This window comes from Podarcis muralis, chromosome 14 (assembly GCF_964188315.1).
Source record: "Podarcis muralis chromosome 14, rPodMur119.hap1.1, whole genome shotgun sequence".
In the NCBI taxonomy this organism is placed as follows: domain Eukaryota; kingdom Metazoa; phylum Chordata; class Lepidosauria; order Squamata; family Lacertidae; genus Podarcis; species Podarcis muralis.
In genome coordinates this window covers 13,378,526-13,402,448 of record NC_135668.1, presented here as the reverse complement: position 1 = coordinate 13,402,448, position 23,923 = coordinate 13,378,526, and the positions used below count along the sequence as shown (strand labels likewise).

At 42.7% G+C, this 23,923-nt stretch overlaps 1 protein-coding gene across 4 annotated transcripts in view; it reads left to right on the top strand.

Annotated features, from left to right (window-relative positions):
- SHC4 (SHC adaptor protein 4) overlaps positions 1-23,632 on the top strand; it is a 56,529-nt gene extending 32,897 nt beyond the window's left edge. For 3 of the 4 annotated variants that reach the window (XM_077918792.1, XM_077918791.1, XM_028706455.2), the window contains 10 exons: positions 3,121-3,184; positions 5,666-5,785; positions 6,385-6,438; positions 7,125-7,176; positions 10,833-10,959; positions 13,449-13,626; positions 15,536-15,596; positions 18,054-18,233; positions 20,072-20,313; positions 21,708-23,632. In XM_077918792.1, the coding sequence (XP_077774918.1) occupies positions 3,121-3,184; positions 5,666-5,785; positions 6,385-6,438; positions 7,125-7,176; positions 10,833-10,959; positions 13,449-13,626; positions 15,536-15,596; positions 18,054-18,233; positions 20,072-20,313; positions 21,708-21,857 (1,228 nt within the window). In that variant the 3' untranslated portion in view covers positions 21,858-23,632. Of the gene's footprint in view, positions 1-2,880; positions 2,953-3,120; positions 3,185-5,665; positions 5,786-6,384; positions 6,439-7,124; positions 7,177-10,832; positions 10,960-13,448; positions 13,627-15,535; positions 15,597-18,053; positions 18,234-20,071; positions 20,314-21,707 lie in introns of those variants that run through there. The other variant, XM_077918793.1, reaches the window with a different exon arrangement.
- The last annotated feature ends 291 nt before the right edge of the window (positions 23,633-23,923 follow it).

The following is a 23,923-nucleotide window of genomic DNA, read 5'->3' as shown; positions in this document are numbered from 1 at the left end:
GGAGAAATAACAGGGTTGCAAATTAATTGGTCCAAATCAGAGATGATGATATTTAATTACGATGAAGATGAAAAGTGAATTTTTTTGAAGGAAATAAAAAAGACATAAAATTAAGAAATATAATAAAGTACTTGGGAATAAATATAACAAGAAATTTAGAACAACAGAATTTTAACAAATTAAAGAAGGAAATTAAGGAAAAGCTGGATGAATATAAGAAAAACGCTTTCAAGCTTTTTTTTTTTTTAAAAAAAAGTGTTTTAAAAAATACATTGAATTTTCCATAAGGCTCACCATTGCCATCTTGTGTCACATTGTATATTGCACTTAAAACGTTTTATTTGCAATTGTATACCTGAATCCTCTGTTTCTTGTGCTCACAAGCAGGGGTTGGACTAGATGACCCATGAGGTCCCTTCCAACTCAACAGTTCTATGATTCTATGCCAAATCTCCTGAGATGTCACAAAGAGCAGGGCCTCTGACATTTATCCTAATTCCCGGACAAACCTATATGGGAACAAGTAGTCCTCTAGGTTACCTGTTTCTAGCTGCTGAGGGCTTTAAAGGCTAGAGCATGGGTAGGCAAACTAGGGGCTGGATCCAGCCCAATCGCCTGCTAAATCCGGCCCGTGGACGGTCCAGGAATCAGCGTGTTTTTACAAGAGTAGAATGTGTCCTTTTGTTTAAAATGCACCTCTGGGTTATTTGTGGGGCATAGGAATTCGTTCATTCCCCCCCCCCCCCCATATAGTCTGCCCCCCCACATGGTCTGAGGGACAGTGGACCGGCCCCCTGCTGGAAAAGTTTGCTGACCCCTGGGCTAGAGTCAGCACTTTGAACAGCCCAGAAGCATAATGGTAAAGGGACCCCTGACTATTAGGTCCAGTTGTGGCCGACTCTGGAGTTGCGGTGCTCATCTCGCTTTATTGGCCGAGGGAGCCGGCGTACAGCTTCCGGGTCATGTGGCTAGCATGACTAAGCCGCTTCTGGTAAAACCAGAGCAGCGCACGGAAACGCTGTTTACCTTCCCACCAGAGTGGTACCTATTTATCTACTTGTACTTTGATGTGCTTTCGAACTGCTAGGTTGGCAGGAGCAGGGACCGAAAAGCTCTATAACTTTGGAATAATCCCTCACAAAAGCTCAACAACTTTTGGGTAAAATCCTAAAAAAAGCTCATCAACTCCAATCCTAAAAAGAAATGTCAGCACTCATGTTCACTTCATCAAATCCGGCCCTCTTTGAAAAAAGTTGGGCACTCCTGATCTACTGCAAATCACTCAGAGATCTACCAAGATATCCCAAACTGGACTGCAAGAAAAGCTATTCCACTCAAACACTCACCCTTTGGATTCACAGAGTCAGTGGCCTTTGGCAAAGCTAACTCCTTTTCTCCTTGCATAACTGTAATGAGGATAATTAAATGGTACATTGCATGCCAAAACAGAGATTCTGACTGATCTTATATCAGTGGTTTCGTTGTTGAACCATGGCAGCATCAGGAAGGGGAATGCAGCTTGTCATTTGACTATATGGTGTGTAATTTGTCTGTCTTTGATGTAGGTCATTAAGTGTGCAAGTGCTTTATTAGCCATCTGCTTCCCTCCCCTCCCTTCCCCCATCTGGACACAGAATCTTTAAAAGAGACATTCACTTACATTTGGTTGGAAAGGAAATCTTATTAGAAGTTTAGGGTGTCCCCCTCTCCCATTTCTACCCTGCCTTGCAACAAATATTTAAGGCAGCTTGAAATCAATCACATTTTCAAAATCTTCACAGCAACCCTGCAAGGTTGGTTATACAGATAGATTGTGGTTTGTTCTCTAGGCTGTCTATTGAGCTGCTTGATTAAACAAAGATTTGAGGCTGGAGATCCTGCATCCAGTTCTGCCAAGCTTGCTACTAAACAACCATGGCTTTGTGGAAAGTAATATACGGTGAAATCCATCCCAAACTGGAAGTATTTTCATAGAATCATAGAACTGTAGAGTCGGAAGTGTCTCAGCCCCCGCAATGCAGGAATCTCAACGAGATCATACATGACAGGTGGCCATCCCACCTCTGCTTAAAAACATCCAAGGAAAGAAAGTTCAGCACCTCCTGTGGGAGTCTCTTCCAGTGTCAAACAAGCTCTTATGGTCAGAAAGTTCTTCCTGATGTTTAGTTGAATTCTCCTTTCTTGTAACTTGAATCCATCTGTTTGGGTCCTAGCCTCCAGAGCAGGAGAAAACAAGCCTATTCCATCCTCCATATGACAGCCCGTAAGATATTTGAAGATGGCTATTATATCTCCTCTCAGTCTCCTCTTTACCAGTCTAAACTTACCCAGGTCCTTCAACCATTCCTCATAAGGCTTGGTCTCCTAACCCTTGGTTATCTTGGTCACCCTCCTCTGCATACGCTCCAGCTTGTCAATATCCTTCTTAAATTATGGTGCCCAGAAATGGACAAAATATTATAGGAGTAAGGAAATGGATGCTTATCCCTTTCTTCAGGTGGGTGGCTGTTGCTACAAATCATACATTTATGTATTTATTTTTGCATAAACTGTATATGCTGCAGAAAAACATCTCAGAGACGTTTCTAACAAGGAGTGAAATCCCCAGAATTACAACAAAGGTAGCTATGTAGCTTTGATTTTTATATGATAAGCAGAGACAGAGTACAAAGTAAACACAACTGCTTTAACACCATACTGCGACACTACAAAAGTGCAACCAGTTTGGGAGAGGATAAAGTTCGCAAAGTGGAGTGGAGGAATTTGTTTTAACGTTCCTTCGCATGACTTGGACCAGCTGTCTTCCTTGTTTCCTTACCCCCTACTGCAGCTCCTGGTTGCTTGCAAGAGGCAAGGGGCAAGCTCAGTGGCTGCAGCGACTAGTTTCTTTAGCACTGGCACTTGGGGCAAATGTCCCACTCGCCTGAAGGCCGGCCGGCCGGCCATACCCTTGTAAGTTACTAACAGTTATTTTCTGGAAGGTGGTTGTGCTGAAGCCAAAAAAAGGGGGACTTAAATATTGAAAATAAGTATTCACTGTCTGAAGCTGAAGCTAAAGCTGCATAAATAAACCACATTGCTCAATCATCAACTGTCTGTGCTATTTGTTCTTTCTCAAAGGGAAGCAATAAGTCGGCTGTGTGAAGCTGTACCAGGAACGCAAGGAGGCATAAAAAAGAGGAAGGTAAATATGAAACTCCTGGAAATTTACCATTTACTAGTATTTGCTTGTTTTAATATATTTAAGTTGAGCAGGCATCGAGCAATCAGACACAGGCTAATCCCAAAGCAGCAGCATTTCTAAAGCAACAGCAATACACCCAAAGGCGTAAGACTCCTCCTACTTGCTGCTTTCAGAAACTTGTTGTTGTTTAGTCGTGTCCGACTCTTTGTGACCCCATGGACCAGAGCACTCCAGGCACTCCTGTCTTCCACTGCCTCCTGCAGTTTGGTCAAACTCATGTTGGTAGCTTCAAGAACACTGTCCAACCATCTCGTCCTCTGTCGTCCCCTTCTCCTTGTGCCCTTAATCTTTCCCAACACCAGGGTCTTTTCCAGGGAGTCTTCTCTTCTCATGAGGTGGCCAAAGTATTGGAGCCTCAGCTTCAAGATCTGTCCTTTCAGTGAGCACTCAGGGCTGATTTCCTTAAGAATGGAGAGGTTTGATCTTCTTGCAGTCCATGGGACTCTCAAGAGTCTCCTCCAAGCACCATAATTCAAAAGCATCAATTCTTCGGTGATCAGTCTTCTTTGTGGTCCAGCTCTCACTTCCATACATCACTACTGGGAAAACCATAGCTTTAACTATACGGACCTTTGTTGGCAAGGTGATGTCTCTGCTTTTTAAGATGCTATTTAGGTTTGTCATTGCTTTTCTCCCAAGAAGCTGGCATCTTTTAATTTCATGACTGCTGTCACCATCTGCAGTGATCATGGAACCCAAGAAAGTAAAATCTCTCACTGCCTCCATGGCTTATTCTTTTCCTAGCCAATTCAGCTCCCTCTTGGGCAAGTGGATGTGTACATTCTAGCAAATAGGAATAGTTGCTATCAGTGAAAGACGTATTGTTTTATATGCCATGCTGCATACAAACCTAGAGAGAAAGGGCCATTTTCTTTATATTTGTTTATTTATTTTACAAGCGATTAAACACTAAAATATTGTGTAACAATGGCTGTAACTATACAAACATATCTGTGCTTCTAATGAGATAGGCAATTACCGTATTTTTCGCTCTATAAGACGTACCAGACCACAAGACGCACCTAGTTTTTGGAGGAGGAAAACAAGAAAAAAAATATTCTGAATCTCAGAAGCCAAAACAGCAAGAGGGATCGCTGCACAGTGAAAGCAGCAATCCCTCTTGTTGTTCTGGCTTCTGTGATAGCTGCGCAGCCTGCATTCGCTCCATAAGACGCACACACATTTCCCCTTACTTTTTGGGAGGGAAAAAGTGAGTCTTATAGAGCAATAAATACGGTAATCAAGGAACATCCACAATGAAGGTAAACCGTCTTGAACAACAGCGTTTGCATTTACTTTAAAGTGCTTGTTATTTGATTAGCAGCCACTAGCAATGCTGAACTATTTCACCAGCATTTTATGCCAGGCATCCCTGTAGAGGGAAGAAAAAAAGGAGAGTAATACACAGCCTGAGTTTCTTCCCCTACATCCCACTGGACCACTTTGGCTATCCCATGTGTCCTCATTGCAGATGGAAGAGGTTTGTCTGCTCAGCTATCCAGACCTCCCCAGGTAGCTTGGGCCCCAAAGGAAGTCGTCCTCAGCTCTCTCCTCCAACACTATGGCAATCACCTCTTCCATCTTTCACAAACACCCCAGTAGTATTTGTAGCTCGGCTACTTCTAAAGCAAGTGTGGAGAATCTGCTGCCCTCCAGATGTTGTAGGACTACAGCTCCCATCAGCCCCAGCCAGCATAGCCAATGGTCAGCAATGATGGAAGTTGTAGTCCAACAACATCTAAAGGTTTCCGCCCCTCTGTTGTCAAGGAAGGGCAGAACTCTAATTTGTTTCATCCTTATATTTGCATCTTGACCTTTCCTTCATCTGTTGAGCTGGCCTCAGTAGCCTCTACTGCAGTTGAATATGCAGCACTACACAGATTGCGTTTGGCTTTGTAGGGAGGGGGCCACAATACCTTCCGTATTGTTGTGCCTTCCCAGTTTGTCCCTGGGTCCCACTGAGCCCCTACGTATGTTACAGGCGGCTAGAAATTCTATTTTTGCTACACTGGAATCACAACGTTTTGAGTACCTAAAGTCCCCCTTTCCATGTACCATAAACAGCATAGTTGCTACTTGCCACCACCTTCATGGCTGCTTTCATGCTAGTTCAGATCCTTGTAAGTTCCCCCAGTTGTTCCTTTAATGCAGTGGTGGCCAAACTTGGCCCTCCAGCTGTTTTGGGACTACAACTCCCATGATCCCTAGCTAGCAGGACCAGTGGTCAGGGATGATGGGAATTGTAGTCCCAAAACAGCTGGAGGTCCAAGTTTGGCCACCACTGCTTTAATGGTATGTCTTGTATCTCCCAAGGGTCCTGGTGTTATAATGAATACCTTGTAATAATTAATTCATTTCATTTCTCCTTGGTTACGAGTGAAATGTGAAGACTAACGTATAGGCATTTTCTTGTCTTTTTAGCCTCCAGCTAAATTTTTATCTCCAGTGCTTGGTAAAAGTAACCTTCAGTTTTCTGGCATGAATACAAAACTGACCATCTCAACAACCAGCCTCACTCTACTGAACATTGAGACCCAGCAGGTAAGCTAGCACATTATTTTACATCAGGGTGGGGAACTTCCAGGCCTCAATATATTTGTGGGCCACATCCCCTCTCCAAGCAGCCCTCCTTTTTCATGCCCTCCTTGAATGTTTTTGCCTGGCCAGAATTTCCCCTTGAGCTATAATCATGCCTCTGAATTACTGGTTGGAAGGCTGATGCTTTTGTGTGGTTGAAACTAGCCTACTGTTGCTTAGCCCCCAGTCGTGCTACAATTCCCAGCACCAATAACAAACCACAGTTTCCAGGATTATTCTGAGGGGGAGGCATGTGTTTAACTGTATGATGTGTATACAGCCAAAGTAACTTAGCCTGTAACTAAGCCTAAATGTGTATTAACTAAAATGACTATAGATTGCTTCTTTGTTCTTTCTCTACAATGTAACTCACTGGTGATTTCTTGCTGCGTAGCACCTTAGCATAGTTAATTGTTTTTAATTGCTCCTAATCCCTTCTTTGAATTGTTATACGTACTGTTGTTCATTTGAGATTGTGAGCCACTTGGGACACCATTTTGTGGGAAAGTGGCATACCAATAAACAGATGACGACAGTGATGTTGTTGTGTGTTTTTTCCCCAGATTATTGCGAATCACCACATGCAGTCCATTTCATTTGCTTCTGGAGGTGATCCTGTAAGTACAAACTTCTGAACTCCAAGAACCTGTTATAACACACTGTCTGTCAGTTGTCTCATTTCATATGTGACCCGTTTCCAAGTTAAATTGTTCCCTGTCTTTCTAACTCTTCTGTGATTCTGATTAGGAGAAAAGGCTCATTTTAAATGATAACTGAGGGATTTGTTTCAGATGGAAAAGCTTGTAGTTTGCTTTTCCTTGACTATTTAAAACATAATACTTTGTTGTCACTCTGTTTTAGGCCATTTCCAGATGACTTGTTTATTCATTCATCCTGATTTGTTTGTGAGGAGATTAGACTATGTTGGCTATTTAATGAGCATTTATTCTGATTATTTTTTTTGCTGGGAGGTTAGATGATGTTGCATCAAAGCAAATGTTATCATCCACTTGCCAGTGCATTTCCCCTTCACCTTTGTTATTGCAAAAAGCCTAATTTCTTGAAGAAATAGGTTTGTTGAGCAAGGCCTCCTGACCAACTATAATTGTGCAACCTGATTTTTGTCTCTATTGAATCCTGCCCAAAAACAGCAACAGTCTGGAAGTGGCCTTAAGTATCCCTGCTTGCTTTCTTGTAAAGTGGGGGGGGGGGTAGGAGTCTGCTGTAAAATAGAATGACCGCATTGTAGTGGCTTAAGCTCATTAAATAAAATTTCTTTCCTTTTCGGCTTCGTGTGTTTTAGGATACAACAGACTATGTCGCCTATGTTGCTAAAGACCCCGTTAATCAAAGAGGTAGGCGCAATCATTTCCAGTAATGCTGCACATATCAAAAATAATAATTTCCACTCACTTTCCATGTACTTCAAAATGCTGCCATGAGATGACCATACTTTAGAGGGAGACCCAGATACAAATGCTAGAATTGAAATGATATATAATAAAAAGTTAAAGGACCTCTGCACGGTTAAGTCAAGTCAAAGGCGACTATGGGGTGCGGCGCTTATCTCACTTTCAGGCCAAGGGAGCCAGCATTTGTCCACAGACAGCTTTCCGGGTCATGTGGCCAGCATGACTAAACCACTTCGGGCGCAACGGGACACCATGACGGAAACCAGAGCGCACAGAAACGCCATTTACCTTCCCGCCGCAGCTGCACCTCTTTATCTACTTGCACTGGCGTGCTTTCAAACTACGAGGTTGGCTGGAGCTGGGACAGAGCAACGGGAGCTCACCCCGTCATGGGGATTCAAACCACCGACTTCCGATCGGCAAGCCCAAGAGGCTCAGTGGTTTAGACCACAGCGCCACCCACGTCCCAGTATATAATAAAGACATGTTATTTTGGGGTAACCAGTGACTTTAAAGTTTTGGGATAACTTTAAACAGTAATTTAACACTGTTGTGGCAAACGGCAGGACTCTTTGGGCAACCTCACCCATGATGCCTGGTGATGAGGAAAGACCCCTTCCTCAGAACCAGGCAAGGCATGCCCGGTGTTATATACTGAGTTGACTAGGATCCAAAATGCAGCAGTCTGATTGGTCATAGAACAATAGGATCCAAAATGCAGCAGTCTGATTGGTCCTAGAAAAATGCAGCAGTATGACTGGTCTGCAGGAGCCACCCAATCCAGCTCCAGATGGAAGTGAACCCACAACCTGATTGGCCTACAGGAGAATTCCAGAATTAGCCAATCACGTGCAGCCCATTGTGTAAATAATGTATATAAAGCAGATACTTTGGGGAAACTTTCATTCCTCCTCACCACTATGAGCTGAATAAAGAGCATGAAATCCACTCTCGACTCTGAGTATATTTCACCCATGCTGCCACTACGTCAGGAGCATGCAATCATGAGGCAACAGGGAAGTGGTTGGAGAGGTGAGGGAAGAGGAGTTGTAGTCTGTAGCCCATCTCGGGCAACATGTTTTTTACTGGTTACACTGTTTACACTGTTGGCAGGGACGTGGGTGGCGCTGTGGGTAAAACCTCAGCGCCTAGGACTTGCCGATCGCATGGTCGGCGGTTCGAATCCCCGCGGCGGGGTGAGCTCCCGTCGTTCGGTCCCAGCTCCTGCCCACCTAGCAGTTCGAAAGCACCCTTAAAGTGCAAGTAGATAAATAGGTACCGCTTTATAGCGGGAAGGTAAACGACGTTTCCATGTGCTGCGCTGGTGCTGGCTCGCAAGAGCAGCTTCGTCATGCTGGCCACGTGACCCGGAAGTGTCTTCAGACGGCGCCGGCTCCCGGCCTCTAGAGTGAGATGAGCGCACAACCCTAGAGTCTGTCAAAACTGGCCCATACGGGCAGGGGTACCTTTACCTTTACACTGTTTACTGGTTTTCCTGATGAAAATCCTTCCTTGCCTGCCAGGTTCTATTTGCCCAGAAGGTAAGCTGCCTTCCACCCTGGGGCAAATAGCAGTTGAGGCAATTTTAACTAGCTTAATGTGGGATGGGGAGAGTTAATCTCCCTCCCCACACTGCAGTTCCAGTCTGGTCCAGGCCCTCCTGTAGCAGATTAATTTTGTTTTTGCTTTAGTTGAAGATATGGAAATGCAAGCACACATTTCACATATCATTTAGTTAAGTCAAGTTTTTTTTTCTACCACATACAATGGCTTTCAAATATGTGAACCTTTGTGGAAAATAGGGTGCATAAGTTTTTTTGTGTGAAAACCTTTCCTTCTACCTTTGTAGAAGAAATCCCGAGGTCCATTAGTGGATAGGGAAAGTTAAAAACACCCAAGAAGAGATGGCTTTATTCTTTGATAGCTTTCTTATCAGAGTGGTCTCAAAGTGCCATCTGATGGCTAAGATGGGGAAATGTGGCTAGTCGATACCATAATGCTGTTATACAGATCTGTGGTGTTACTGCATTTGGAATATTTTGTTCAGTTCTGATCACTTCACATCAAAAAGCGATATTGTAGAGTTGGGAAGGGTTCAGAAAAGGGCAACCAAAATGATCAAGGGGATGGAATGACTTCCCCCCCAGGAAGAAAGTTTGAGTGTTTTGGATGGTTTTAAAAGAAAATCAGGTCCAGCACCGAGGGCCTTCTGGCAATTCCCTTACTGCGAGAAGCCAAGTTACAGGGAACCAGGCAGAGGGCCTTCTCGGTGGTGGCGCCTGCCCTGTGGAACGCCCTCCCACCAGATGTCAAAGAGAACAACAGCTACCAGACTTTTAAAAAGACATCTGAAGGCAGCCCTGTTTAGGGAAGCTTTTAATGTTTGATGCATTACTGTATTTTAATATTTTCTTGGCAGCAGCCCAGAGTGGTTGGGGGAGCCCAGCCAGATGGGTGGGGTATAAATAATAAAATATTATTATTATTATTATTATTATTATTATTATTATTATTATTATTATTATTAGATAAGGTCATCAATGACTATTAGCTTTGATGGTGATGCTCTGCCTCCATGGTCAGAGGCAATAATTCCTCTGAAATCCAGTTGCTGGAAACATCATGAGAGAAGAATACTCTTGTACTAAGGTCCTGCTTGCAAGTTTTTTCAGGCATCTGGTCAGCCCCTGTAAGAACATGATGCTGGACTAGATGGACCAATAGCCTGATCCAGCAGGCTCTTCTTATATTGTTATTTATGTTCCTGGAAATATATATTTTTAAGTGTCATTAGCAAGGCAACAGAAAATATAATAATGGACTATGCAAATCAATGTTTACATTTGCACCTGGAGTAGTGTCTAAATGACTCCAATGATTCCAAATATATCAGATGTGGAAATGAGACATCCAAAACAGTTTGTCCCAGAATACCCAGGACAGAATACCTCCTGTCCTGAAGAAAAGCTAAAAGAATTAACAGTGCAATTCTATGCAAGTTAACTCTGAAGTCACTCTGTATTCAGTGATGCTAAGTTCCAGATGAGTGTGCACAGCATTATGGCTTAAATCTTGAACATAGTAGAATTTACTCCCGAAAGTCTGAAGTAACAATTAAAACCCTTATCTCCCTAAAAGTATTCTCCAGTATGCCTCCAGAGCCAATGTGTGTACGTGGCCCAAGGAAGGATGAACTATGAAATTCCTTGGCACAAGGAAACCACTGCCCTGCCTCAAAGAATTAAGCAAGCTCTAAAGAGCAAACAGATATCAGTAGAGAATGATGTTTGCAATTGCCAGCTGATTATTCCAAGCTCCACTTCCACCGGCTGCCATTTTGTTAGTGGCTCCACCTCTGCACTGCCATTTTGTAATTGGTGGGCTTCAGGAAATTTCAACCCTCTCAACAGATCCCCGTTGGAAAGTTTGAGAACTTAGGTTATATTTGATTCCTTTGTTGTACTACTCTGGAAACTGCTCTAACCTTCACTTCGATGGAACTTTTACCTGCACAGCACTCTTGATAATCAGACTCCTAAGCCTATATGACAACGATTTATTTGTTTTCCACAACTTTTCTCTGTTGTTGTTTTTTTTAGCCTGCCATATACTGGAATGTCCCAGCGGAATAGCCCAGGAAGTCATAAATACCATAGGGCAAGCTTTTGAGCTCCGTTTCAAGCAGTACTTGAAGAATCCATCCACTTTGATTGCTTCCAATGAAAGGTCAGCATGGTGCTGGGAAATAATGTGAATATACATGCTGTTTGCATGCCGATCTCAAGGTTCTTGCAGTGTATCTCTTTCTCTCTACATCTCTACTGTCCCATACCTTGTCATTCACCAAGAGAGCATGATGTCAGGGCTGGGAACACTCAGGCCTGGGAGCCAAATGAGGCTCTTCTCATTATCTGGCCCCAGGACACACTGCTTCCTATAACCGAGTTGCAGTCCTGAAGGTAACCTAAAATACAATTCCATGGAAAATAAAACTCCGAGGAAAAATCACAACTAGATTGAGCCCATAGCTTAGTGGCAGAATTCATGCTCAGTGTGCGGGTTCTAGGTTTGTGCAGGTTCTAGGTTCAAGCCCAACACACTCCTGGTAATAGGATGTCCAGCAGCGCTGCTTTGAAAGACCCCAGCCTGCAGACCTGATGCCAGTCACAGTAGCTAACACTGTGTTTGTTGGATTAGTGGTCTGGCTCTGTATAAGGCAGCATTTGCCAAAGTAGTGCCCTTCCCATGTTTGGGACTATTACCATCACGTTGGCTGGGGCTGATGGGAATTGTAGTCCAAAATATCTGGAGGACAACAGCTTGAGAAAGGCTGGTGGTATAAGGCATGACTTAAGAATAAGTTGAGTGCTCTGCCCATCTATTGCTCTGCAAATTGAATGGCTGCTTCTCCAGCCACGGTGAATTATACAATTAAATTCTTGAATTATATACTCCTAACCAGACTACTTGAACTCTGTCTCTTTCCTGTTCCCGGCCATTTATAAAATTATGTTCTCATTATAAATTAAAAAGCAGGATTCAAGATTAGCTGCATTACATTTTTACAGAAAAGACACAGCAAAGTTTGTTTGTCCCCTGGGGGGGGGGGAGGGGGTATCCAAACAGAAGGTTTTTCAGATTTCTTGGTTGCAACTACGATGTAATCCATTAATATTTTGCTGCAGTTCCAACTGCAGCAAAATGCTACATTTATTTATTTAAGGTGTTTATCTACCACTTTCAGAAGGACCTCACAAAGCAGTTTATAAAAGATTGTTTAAAACTTTGATTTTAAAAAATGTTACCATTACATTGAAAGACATGAATGGGGAACCATTGTCATCTTAAGGGCCACTTTCAAGTATCAAGTTTTTATTGCGGCAAAAGCCAGTGACACTAAACACCACAAGATCAAACAAAAAGAAATCAATAACAACATCAGAAGAAAAAAAAGATTACACAAGGGAACTTCGCAGTGTGCCATTCAACAGAGGAGATTTACGCTTCCTGATTACTAAAGTGCAAAATTTGGCCACCTCATATGATATTGAGCTTGAGGAATCTTCCAGAAGGTATTTTCGTAGAACTTCGGGGGAGGATTCCAAATAATGTTGTAGAGGTATAAATTTTGATAAAAGCGGCAAAATAAGTTGAACTCGTTCTTCACTATAAAATTCGCAGAATAGAAGGATGTGTGTGACAGATTCTACCTTATTAGATATACAGGGGCAGAGACGCGCATGCATTGGTACCCGCGTGAATTTGCCGTACAGCACTGCTGAGGGCATTGTCTCAAAGCGGGCTCTAGAGAAAGCCCATCTATAAGCTTCGTTAGTGATGTTAGTTAAGTAAGGGGCAGCTGCAAAATTAGGCCAAGCTTTTAAACATCTATACGTCTCCGGGAGTAGGGCCACTTTCACTTCTGGGCAACCTTCCAAGAGCCACATGCCAGTGATGGGAGGGGCAATGGATGCAAATTTTATTATTGTACAGTAAGCTACAGACATTGACACAAACCTCTCTGTCCTCCGTCAGGACAAAAAGAGGCATTATCAGAATTCAAGAACATATTTTCACCAGGCTAAAACTGAGTGAAAGGCAGGTTGAGTGAAGGGTGTGGTCAGACTGGGGATTTTGAAGGCTAGATAGAGAGGCATGATGGGCCATATTTGGCTCCCAGACCTGAGCTACCCCACTCCTTTTGAAAGACAATATGTCAACTCCACCACAGAAAAGGCCCACTTAGAAGCTCTACATTCTCAATTAAAAATTGCTGTATAGACCTGACTGAACTTTGAGAAAAGCCTGGGGAGTTGCACCCTCTGTGCCATCATCTCAGACCACTCGGTGAGTGAGCATAACAGGGGCTTTTTGGTGGTGGTGCCAGATATTTGGAATAATTTTCCTACGAAGATCCCACGAAGCTATGATGTATATCTGTCATCACATAAAAACTTTTCCTTTTGGGGAGTTCTTTAATGTTTAATTTTATGGCTGCCTGGCTTCTTTGTTTTAGATGTATTTCTTGCCTTTGTTTATGTTGTGAAGCCATTCTGGGAGTTCCTTTAGCAGAAGAGTAGAATCTGTATTAAAAATACATTGTCAATGCATTCACTGGTTGATTTAATTTAATGTCGTTTGAAACTACTTGCAGCTCATTTTATGAGACACATTTGAAAGCTGTGCATTTTGTAATGTTGATTAATTTTGAACAGAGAAGTGGTTAATCTTGGTGGATCCACATGGAATATTCAGGATAAGGAAGATCATGAATACTATAATGAAATCCCAGGGAAAGAGCCTCCTGCAGGTGGATTATTAGATGCCAGGCTGAAGGTGCCCACAGAACAAAGAACTAAGTGCCCTGTGCACTATGAACAGCAATATTGTCCAGTAAGTGTGTTTATTATTGATAGGACATTATTATTATTTAACATTATTTAGACTTCTTGATCGCTTGTTACTCAGTTTTCCAGGCAGCTTACAACACACTGAAAACATAGATGCATAATACCATAAAAAACAGAACAAGCAACTGCTGTAACAGCGAAAGGAGGCTTGGCAGTACACTAACAATAATGACTCCATTTCAGACTATCACATTCCTGGGGGGAAATATAAGTGTTCCCCTGGTGCTGAAAATAGGTCAATGATGGTACCAGGTGGACCATACTGGGGAGAGAATTCTGCAGATGGGGAGCCACAACTGAAAAGGCCCTTAACAATATGCCTTGCGCTGAAATTTAATTGTATGAGAAGAGAGTTCTTTAATTCACTAGAAATAACTAGAACAGACTTTCCCAAGCTGGTGTCCCCCAAATGTTTTGGCCTATAGCTCCTCATTATCTCTGGCCATTGACCATGCTGGCCGGGGCTGATGGGAGTTGTAGTTCAACAAGCTGGGGAAGGCTGCACTATGTCAAGAGTGACATTTGGGCTGAGCAAGACAGGTAAGCTGTGAGACATTGCTCAGATAGAGAGATAGGACTTGGGAGGCTGTCTGAGGCTCAAGAGTCAACCTAGACAAGGAGAAATGCAGGTGTTGCAATCCATATCATCTGGAGGGCACCAGGTTGGAGAAGTCTGGGCTGGAGTCTCAAGCCAAGAAAGCAGCAACAGGGGGGGACCTTCTAGAGCAAGCCAGCAAAGATAAAAATGTCAGACTCTTGCTATTTATACCTTGCTTGCCCAACCCAGAAGCCAGTGGCGAACCTACATTTTTGGGGCCCAAGCTTGAACTGTCATGGTCTGGATAACATGTCCACAAGGTCTGGATAACCACTGTTGCCTTCTTCAGTGAGGTTGTTCCATGACAGATCACCACACCTTTACAACATCTGTACTGCTGACTGTCCAACTTGGGGATTGTTGAAATATAGGTAAAGGTAAAGGGATCCCTGACCATTAGGTCCAGTCGTGACCGACTCTGGGGTTGCGGCGCTCATCTTGTTTTATTGGCCGAGGGCGCCGACGTACAGCTTCTGGGTCATGTGGCCAGCATGACTAAGCCGCTTCTGGCGAACCAGAGCAGCGCACGGAAACGCTGTTTACCTTCCCGCCAGAGTGGTACCTGTTTATCTACTTGCACTTTGTTGTGCTTTCGAACTGCTAGGTTGGCAGGAGCAGGGACTGAGCAACGGGAGCTCACCCCGTCGCGGGGATTCGAACCACCGACCTTCTGATCAGCAAGTCCTAGGCTCTGTGGTTTAACCCACAGCACCACCCGCATCCCTGTTGAAATATACACAAGAACAAAAAGTCAGTTTCAGTCCTGCCACTCCAATTAGGTCTCAAAGACCCAAAGTTTTTAAGCAATGTGAGCTGAAGTTGCTTCTGGGGCCGCTCTAGGATTAGAGGCCCTGAAGCTGAAGCTTCATTAGCTTTGTAGTAGATCCAACTGTTGCACTGTCTAAAGAAGTACCATACTTTCTTTCGTCTTTCTTGGAACTTCCAGCAGTCAGCCGCTTTGGATGAGACTTTCTCTACTCCGTGCATAATTTTACAAACCTTCCTCGAGTCCTCCCTGGCCTTTTTTCCTAAACTAAAAAGCCCCAAATGTTATACCCTTTCCTCATAAGGGAGTTGTTTCAACCACTTGATCAAATTGGTCGCCCTTTCCTGAACCTTTTCCAGCTTTTGCTGTGAGCATAGCACCAAAGATAGGTGGCATGTAATTTGTTAGGCAAAACTATTTGATCCGGATGTGTGTGTTTTTTCTCCAAATGAGCTTCATAGGATTTGTTTTGACTGGACGTTAAAAAAGCAATGAACACCCTATATGATTAATTTCTGCTTCTTTCAGACTGGGAGCCCCAAATCCACAAATATTTATGAAAACTGCCCAGAGGAGAACAAGGCAGTAGGTAAGCAACCTGTGGGTTCCTAAGACCTAAGTCACAAACTGCCCTCTTCATGGGGGAATGGAAAATGTAGAATCAAGCTCCGTTCTGCCTGTGGTCAAGCCTGCCTCTGCCTCTTCTTCCCCTTTGCTAAGGGTGTTTCAGAATTCCATTAGAAACAGGGGTGGAAATTGCCACAATTCACATGTTTGTCTGAGTTCAGTAATGGAGATAATGCAAGCAAATATGAGACATGATTCTTTGGGGGAAGTAATGAGCTTTTAATGTGTGCTTTACAGACAGAGAAACACTGCCTGGTTAACAGAGTGCTTCCAGGAAAAAAAAGATTCTTCAGCCTTCCACCTAGGTTGAATGAATGAGTGGTACTGGTTGTTCCAGCCAAGGATGGCAAAGGGAATGGGGAGGGCACTTTAGCTATGTCTTTCTGCATTAACTGTTGAGTGAAGTGCGGTGGAAAACTGAGGCAGGTACAGGCAGAAGAGGATTTACCGTATTTTTCGCTCTATAAGAAACACCAGACCACAAGACACACCTAGTTTTTGGAGGAGGAAAACAAGAAAAAAATAATTCTGAATCTCAGAAGCCAGAACAGCAAGAGGGATCGCTGCACAGTGAAAGCAGCAATCCCTCTTGCTGTTCTGGCTTCTGTGATAGCTGTGCAGCCTGCATTCGCTCCATAAGACGCACACACATTTCCCCTTACTTTTTAGGAGGGAAAAGGTGAGTCTTATAGAGCAAAAAATACGGTACATGTCAAGAATGTGGCACGTGAACTAGGCGTTTGTTTCAAAGTGCCCTGGAGCACTTTTCTACACAATCAACATCACAGGGAAATGTCCAGAGAGAACCATAACATTCCTTTGCATTACATCCCTAGAGCCGTCTGTAGGCATCAAATGTTTCAAAGGACACAATGCAGTTCTTCTTAAGTTTCCATTATGATATTTCATAGATCTGTCTCAATGGACCCCCATTTCCAAGGGAACCCACCTTGTTACCACTGCTCATTCACTTGCACTCTCTCTCTCTCTCTCTCTCTCTCTCTCTCTCTCTCTAGACTCAGTCCTCACAGCCACCCAGAAGGAAAGCGAAAGGCAACAGAGGGTACTGCTTCACCTCCTCACTCTTGTTTGCATACTGAGAAGGAGCAGGTGAACCAAGGAGGAACAATAACATGAAAAAGTAGTAGTGGGTCTGCTGCAGGGATGTGGGCCTCAGCAGATGTCCGATTATATCTGACGCCACCCTTGGCTTGCTCTACTTGTAACTGCCAGCAGCTGTCAGGCAACATGCTGCCCTTGCCATTATTTGAGATGCTTATAACACTAAGGCCATAACTTCCACATTTCACACAAATCCAGGCAACAAAAGTTCAGCTGATTTTCCTAGACAGGAGAGGGAGATCTGGAGCAGAGATGGAGATGAGACGTTTAACCCTTTCCCCATTCATGATCTTATCATTATATCCCCTTCCAGAAGCTGCTTTGCTAGAAAATGTAAGCATCAGGGGCTTTTTAGATCTGTGTGTGTATGTAACATAAGGGAGCCAGTGTGGTGTAGTGGTTAGGAGCGGTGGACTCGTAATCTGGTGAACCGGGTTCACTTCCCCGCTCCTCCACATGCAGCTGCTGGGTGACCTTGGGCTAGTCACACTTCTCTGAAGTCTCTCAGCCTCACTCACCTCACAGAGTATTTGTTGTGGGGAAGGAAGGGAAAGGAGAATGTTAGCCGCTTGTTACAGACTTTTAAAATTTTGTAATAGATGCTGTAATTTTAATATTCCTATGTGAGCCACCTGGAGCATTTCACTCAGTGATGGGCCTTGGGGTTTCAAATTTCCGCAGCGTCCTAGGTGACACCAAAATTTGGCACCCCCACCTTCCATTCTACCTAAGTTGCAGAGTCCCCAAGGCTCTATGCAATCAAACAAGTTGTGCTACCCTAAATCTGTCTCTGTTCCATTGGGATCATAAGATAATAAATGCATTTATATGCAAACTTTACCCCAGTATATGTATCTTTGTACATACCGCTGGGCTGGTGAATTGCATTTCAAAAATCAGAGAAGTGCTAATTTCAAAGGAAGGGTGGGTTTCAGTTACAGAATATTTCAGAAAGTACAAATTAGGTTCACCTCTAAATGCAAACTGAATCAAATGTCTTCCTCATCCCTACTGAGTCTGGGAAATTATACATTCTCTTCCCTCTTGTGGTTCTGAGCTGATGGGATTATAGTGGTAGAAATCAGGTCACAACATTATAGTTCGATATTGGTGTTTATGTAGGATAGCCTGGTATGCTAGATATTCATTTTTTTCATATGTGCTGAAAATATTATATAAGTAGGCCCATGGTTTTTTTTGAACATGTCTTGGAAGAACGCATTTGGAAAATGTCAAGTGTTTTACTAATGTTTATTGTGAAATAAAGGAAGTCTCTTTCTATTGCAATTAACTGCAGATGGCTGCACTGAACAAGGGCAGGGAGGAAAGAAAGATGCTTCATTGCTGAAAAATGCAAGCAAAATGGATCTTTTTGACGACCCTCGATATATCAACACTCAGAATTTGCAGACCACACCTAGTAATACCAGAAGCTGCATCTCAGAACAGACCTGTGGCAGCCCTGTTCACCATTCAAGTACGTTCATATTCCTGCAGTACATGCCACGAGGCTTTAAAAGAAATGTGAATCCTTGCAAAGTCATTCAGGCTTTTTGAAACCTGCTAAGCATCTGTTCTTGATATGAGACTCAAGATGAGCAATGCCAAATTTAGCATTAATGAAAACAATGGGCAGTAACAGATGACCATTATTACTCAACACACAGTGTACATGTACCCTCTTCATAAGCTGGTGCTTCCACTTCCCTGCTTCTCTGGATTTCTGCCCTTCTACACACAGGAAGCTGCCTCATATCAGGTCCATCTACTATTTATTCTATTTATATCCCATCTTTCCTCCAAGGAGAAACTGAGTACTGTACCTGGTTCTTCCCGTCATGTGATAAAACAATCCCATGACTGCAAGCACGGGGCAAGAATCCTAACAACCATGGCCCCTGGCTTCGCATTACATCTGAGCCATAGATTGTGGTTTATTTCACACCAAGCAAACCTTGATTGGTAAGCTAAGAATAAGCTTGATCTTATCATTGAGGTTTATTGGGAGTGAAACAAACCACTGTGGTTTGGATGTCAGGAATAATGGTTTATTTCTCCCCAGTACAAGCAGGGAACAGTGAAAAAGGTGCCCTCTGTTTACTGTGGCCAGTCTCCTGTTCACACTCCTTATGTTTACTAGCTAACTGTTTAAATAATAACAATTGTGCAAGCCGCTACACTGCCCTACAATTTAAAGATCCTTTTCTCATTGTTGAAACTATTCCCAGTGAACTACAGTGCAGTGACCTTTTCCCAGTTGGTTGATAGACAAATATTCACAACAGTCAATAATAAAACTTGTGCATTTTCTTTTAGTTTCCATTGAGTTTTACAGCAGGGATGGGCAGAAGAATGTAGGCTGTGGATCACTGGTGAATTTCTGGTGGATTACTGTCACCTGGTGATCAATGGCATTCTTCCAAATCATGCAGCCTAGACCAGGTGTATCTTAGCTGGATTGAGTAACACATATTTTAAAGCAAGAGTGCTTGGGGACATTTTACACAAGTTTATTGTGTCTTAAAAGCTAAAGGGTCTAAAGTTTGCTTTGTAAAGACATCACTGAATGATGGGAATCCTTGTTCAAAAAAGCTAAGTGAAACTGAAGTCAATTCATTCTTGTAGGTTTTGGAAGGGCTGTTGGAGGCAGTAGGCCTCTGAGTGTCAGTCGCTGGGAATCACAAGAGGGGAGAGTGCTCTGGCACTCAGGTCCTGCTTTCAGGCTTCCCATAGGCATCTAGCTAGCCTCTGTGAGAACAGGATTCTGCACTGCTTGCGACATTAGCCTGATGCAGCAGGACTTTTCTTATGTTCTCATGATCATGTCTCTCCACTGGTGGTTTATTGCATGCCAACAGTTTGAAGCACTGTCTAATGCAGACCTGTGCATTTCCTTCGCTGCTTTTTTAAAAAAACTTCCAAAACCGAAAAAGAATCACAAACATCAAATTCAAAATCCATATTCGTTTTGTAACATAAGCCTATTACATAGTTGACTAGATTAAAATATACCTAATTGCTATAGACTTCCCTTTGCTATATATAAATGCAACACAATTAGAAATATTATATTAGAAATTTTTATAAATTTCCCTATACCCCCCACTCCCCTTCACCCATGTGTGATCTCAATTTTTTTTTACTTCTTCCATCTTGTTGTGTTGTTGTAGTTTAATAATTATTCAATTGATTCTTTTATTATTTCCTTGCACATTATCTATTATTTTACACATTATCTATTAATATTCCAGTTCCGGTGCTAGTTTGAAGCACTGTCTAATGCAGACTTGTGCATTTCCTTCACTTTAATTTCAGAATCATTGGAAGAGGTTGAGCAGAACCCGGCAAGTCTTGGAAGCATTGCAGGCATACAGCAGCATCTATGGAATGAAGAATGCTACCATGGAAAGTTAACCAGGAAAGCCGCAGAGAGTCTCTTAGTGAACGATGGGGATTTTTTGGTGCGTGAAAGTACAACGTCGCCTGGCCAGTATGTTTTGAGTGGGCTACAAGGAGGACAAGCGAAACATCTGTTGTTGGTGGATCCTGAAGGCAAGGTAGGAACATTTAAGAAAATGGATATAGTAATCACTAGGAGGATCACTGGGCAGGTGCAGAGTGCCAGAAATAGCATTGTCTGGTTATTGTAATAATAATAATAATAATAATAATAATAATAATAATAATAATAATAATAAATTTATTATATATAACCCGCCCATCTGGCTGAGTCTCCCCAGCCACTCTGGGCGGCTCCCAATCACATGTTAAAAACAATAAAGCATTAAATATTAAAAACTTCCCTAAACAGTTCCCTGGCAACTGGTATTTAGAGGCATGCTTCCTCAGATCCAGGATACAGCAGAACATGGGTAGGAAAACTAAGGCCCAGGGGCTGGATCTGGCCCAATCGCCTTCTAAATCCGGCCCATGGACGGTCTGGGAATCAGCGTGTTTTTACATGAGTAGAATGTGTCCTTTTATTTAAAATGCATCTCTGGGTTATTTGTGGGGCATAGGAATTCATTCATATATTTTTTTCAAAATATAGTCCGACCCACCACATGGTCTGAGGGACAGCGGACCGGCCCATGGCTGAAAAAGGTTGCTGACCCCTGCAGTAGAAGCAGACAGTGGGATGGAACAAGGTTGGGTGGCATTGCTCACCTAGCTTCCCAGTGCAGAGGTTCCTGCCAGTAACAGAGAGGGGAGGGGCAAGGTGGCAGAGAGGGTGGTGCAATGGAATAGCAATAGTGTGAGCATCTGATTGGCTGATTGCACCCACACTGCACCAACCTCCCTGCCGCTTAGACCCTTGCCCGCTCAGTGCCCAGCAGCGACCACTGTGTTGAGGAGCTGGGTGAACAAAGCTGCTCCAGCAGCACAAGACACACACCAGCTGCTACTAGGATGTAAAGGTAAAGGTACCCCTGCCCGTGCGGGCCAGTCGTGACCGACTCTAGGGTTGCGCGCTCATCTCGCTCAAGAGGCCGGGAGCCGGCGCCGTCCGAAGACACTTCCGGGGCACGTGGCCAGCGTGACAAAGCTGCAACTGGCGAGGCAGCACCAGTGCCGCACACGGAAATGGCGTTTACCTTCCCGCTATAAAGCGGTACCTAATTATCTACTTGCACTTAGGGGTTCTTTCGAACTGCTAGGTGGGCAGGAGCTGGGACTGAACGACGGGAGCTCACCCAGCCGCGGGGATTCGAACCGCTGACCTTACGATCAACAAGTCCTAGGCACTGAGGTTTTACCCACAGCGCCACCCGCATCCCTGCTACTAGGATGTAGCATACAGCAATCATGACTCTGGATTTTAATATTTTGCAAGTGGAAGAAAAGCTGGGGAGAAGGCAGGCGCAATATGGTGGTTTGAGATGCAGAGCCACCTTATTGACACACAATTGAAAACTAACATTTGCCTTTATTTTTTTGCTGTGTTTTCTAGGTTAGAACCAAAGATCATGTGTTTGACAGTGTGGATCATCTTATTCGTTACCACATGGAAAATAAATTGCCAATCATCTCTTCTGGAAGTGAATTAAATCTGAAGCAGCCTCTGAGGAAAGGGATCGGACACCCGCAATATAACAAATAATTAGGTTGGCTTACGCCGTCCTCAAGACAATTCCTCCTTTCTTTTTCCTAACAAAACTTCAAGTGACTATTCTGAAACATGGATCCTAGGAATCCAGCTCTGCAAAGAATAGATGATGCCTCTAGATGCTGTTACACAAGACTTTGTGCGTGTGTGTTATCTACTTGCCAGTGTGTTTATCTACTTTACATCTATACAGTCCCATCTGGACAGCTATAACAGTTTTACCTTACCGAAATAAAACCCTGGAGAGCAAGAGAGAGAGGAGATACCAAGCACCAGAATCACTTTCTAATGATTTTTAGAATTAGTATGAAATATAAAAGCACAAGCAAACGATCACAAGCAAAAGCAAAACTGACTTGAAGAAACTGGCTGGAATGATAGAAATATGTGCCTTTTAACCAAGGAGGTGTGGGGAAATAAATAATCTTTATACTGGATTTTAAAAAATTTAGTTGATTAATTTGTCTAGGTATACAACATATGATTGCCAAAAAAAAGAGAGAGACAAAAGAACCACAGGTCAATCTGAATAGAACGATAAAACAACAACAACAACTTCCATTATGATACTGATCTTTCTTTGAGGGCTACTCCAAAATTCACAGTTTCATTAATCAATTTCAGTGAAATGTACGTATGCTTTGGAGAAAGACTGCAGCTTAACAAAGGTATCAGATTCATTCATTAGTAGTAATAAATATTATTATCCCTAAACGTTTTTAATGTTTGTGCAACATTTGCTAAATCTAAGTATGTAAATTAAGCATAATTTTGAAACGGAAGCTGACACTGGGTTAAACTTAGGTTTGCTTACTTTTCAAAAAGCCCTTCTATGCCTTTACCAGCAGCACGACATGTTAAGCGATAGCTGAAGCTTCATTTGCATGTCACGCTGCTGTTTTAAAAAAGAAGAGATGGACTTAATGGATGGTATGCCTAGTTAGATGCTAATATTTTTGAGAGTCTCAAATATGATTTTACTAATAATGCCAACAAGTATCAGAAATAACTTTCACTCTCAAATTCCATTGTAAGTTTACAATATAGAGAAGCTAAAGGAAACAGATTATATGTTATTTTGCAGGGGGACCTTTTTAAACTGGCTACTTTCCTTTCCTCTTTTTAAATTTTGCATGCTCTGTATTTCTCCTTCCCGCTGCTCTTTTTCAGCTCCACTAGATTTCTTTTGTTCCTAAAAGTTAAGAAACTAAGTTTCTTAGAAATAAATATTCACACTGCATTGTCTCTGTACCTGTTGTCAATCTGAAATATTATGTAAATTAGTATATACTGGAGCAATTCTGTACTTTATAACAGAGAGACCAAGTAGAGTGTTTGGAGTTTTGAAAAAGAAGACTACACTCTTTAGCACACACATCTAGGGAGTAATATTTACTGAACTCAGCCACACTCAGATGTTCTAATCCTGACTTGATAAACCACTGAATGGTGGTCCATGGCACTCGTATTTTTGCTGGTTTATTAAGCCAGGATTTGATTGTTTTGAACCTGGTCACTGGAACTTACTTCCAAGTGCACATACTCAAGACCACACTGCACATGGAAAGGATAGTTTTCTCAGGGTATATTCCTTTTTATATATTAGCACAATGCCACCAAAATCATATTTGTAAGAGCTGAACAAGTTGGCAGAGCAATAGATGGTGATTCTCTCCTAGGATGCCCAACAATGGATATATGAAAGTCTTAAATAAGGTTAGCTTTTAAAATAATGACATTTAAAAATAAACTTTGTCTGTGCAAATATATTTTACATGTTTTGTTTCTGTTCTTTTTACAACACACTGTTCACACAGTTTGTCACAATGCCAAGCTGAGAATCCCAACATTTTACCAAAAGGCTTGCAGCATGAGATAGCTTGTTGGTGACTGCACTGCTCATGGCAGTTTTGATGTATAAAGCCTTATACAGCTTGGGACCAAGATACATGAAAGATCATATCACCCTTTACACACCCAACCAATCACTATGTTCTGAAGCTGAGGGCTTCCTGAACCTCACCAGGAGGTCTGTTCTGTACAATTTGAGAATCAGACCT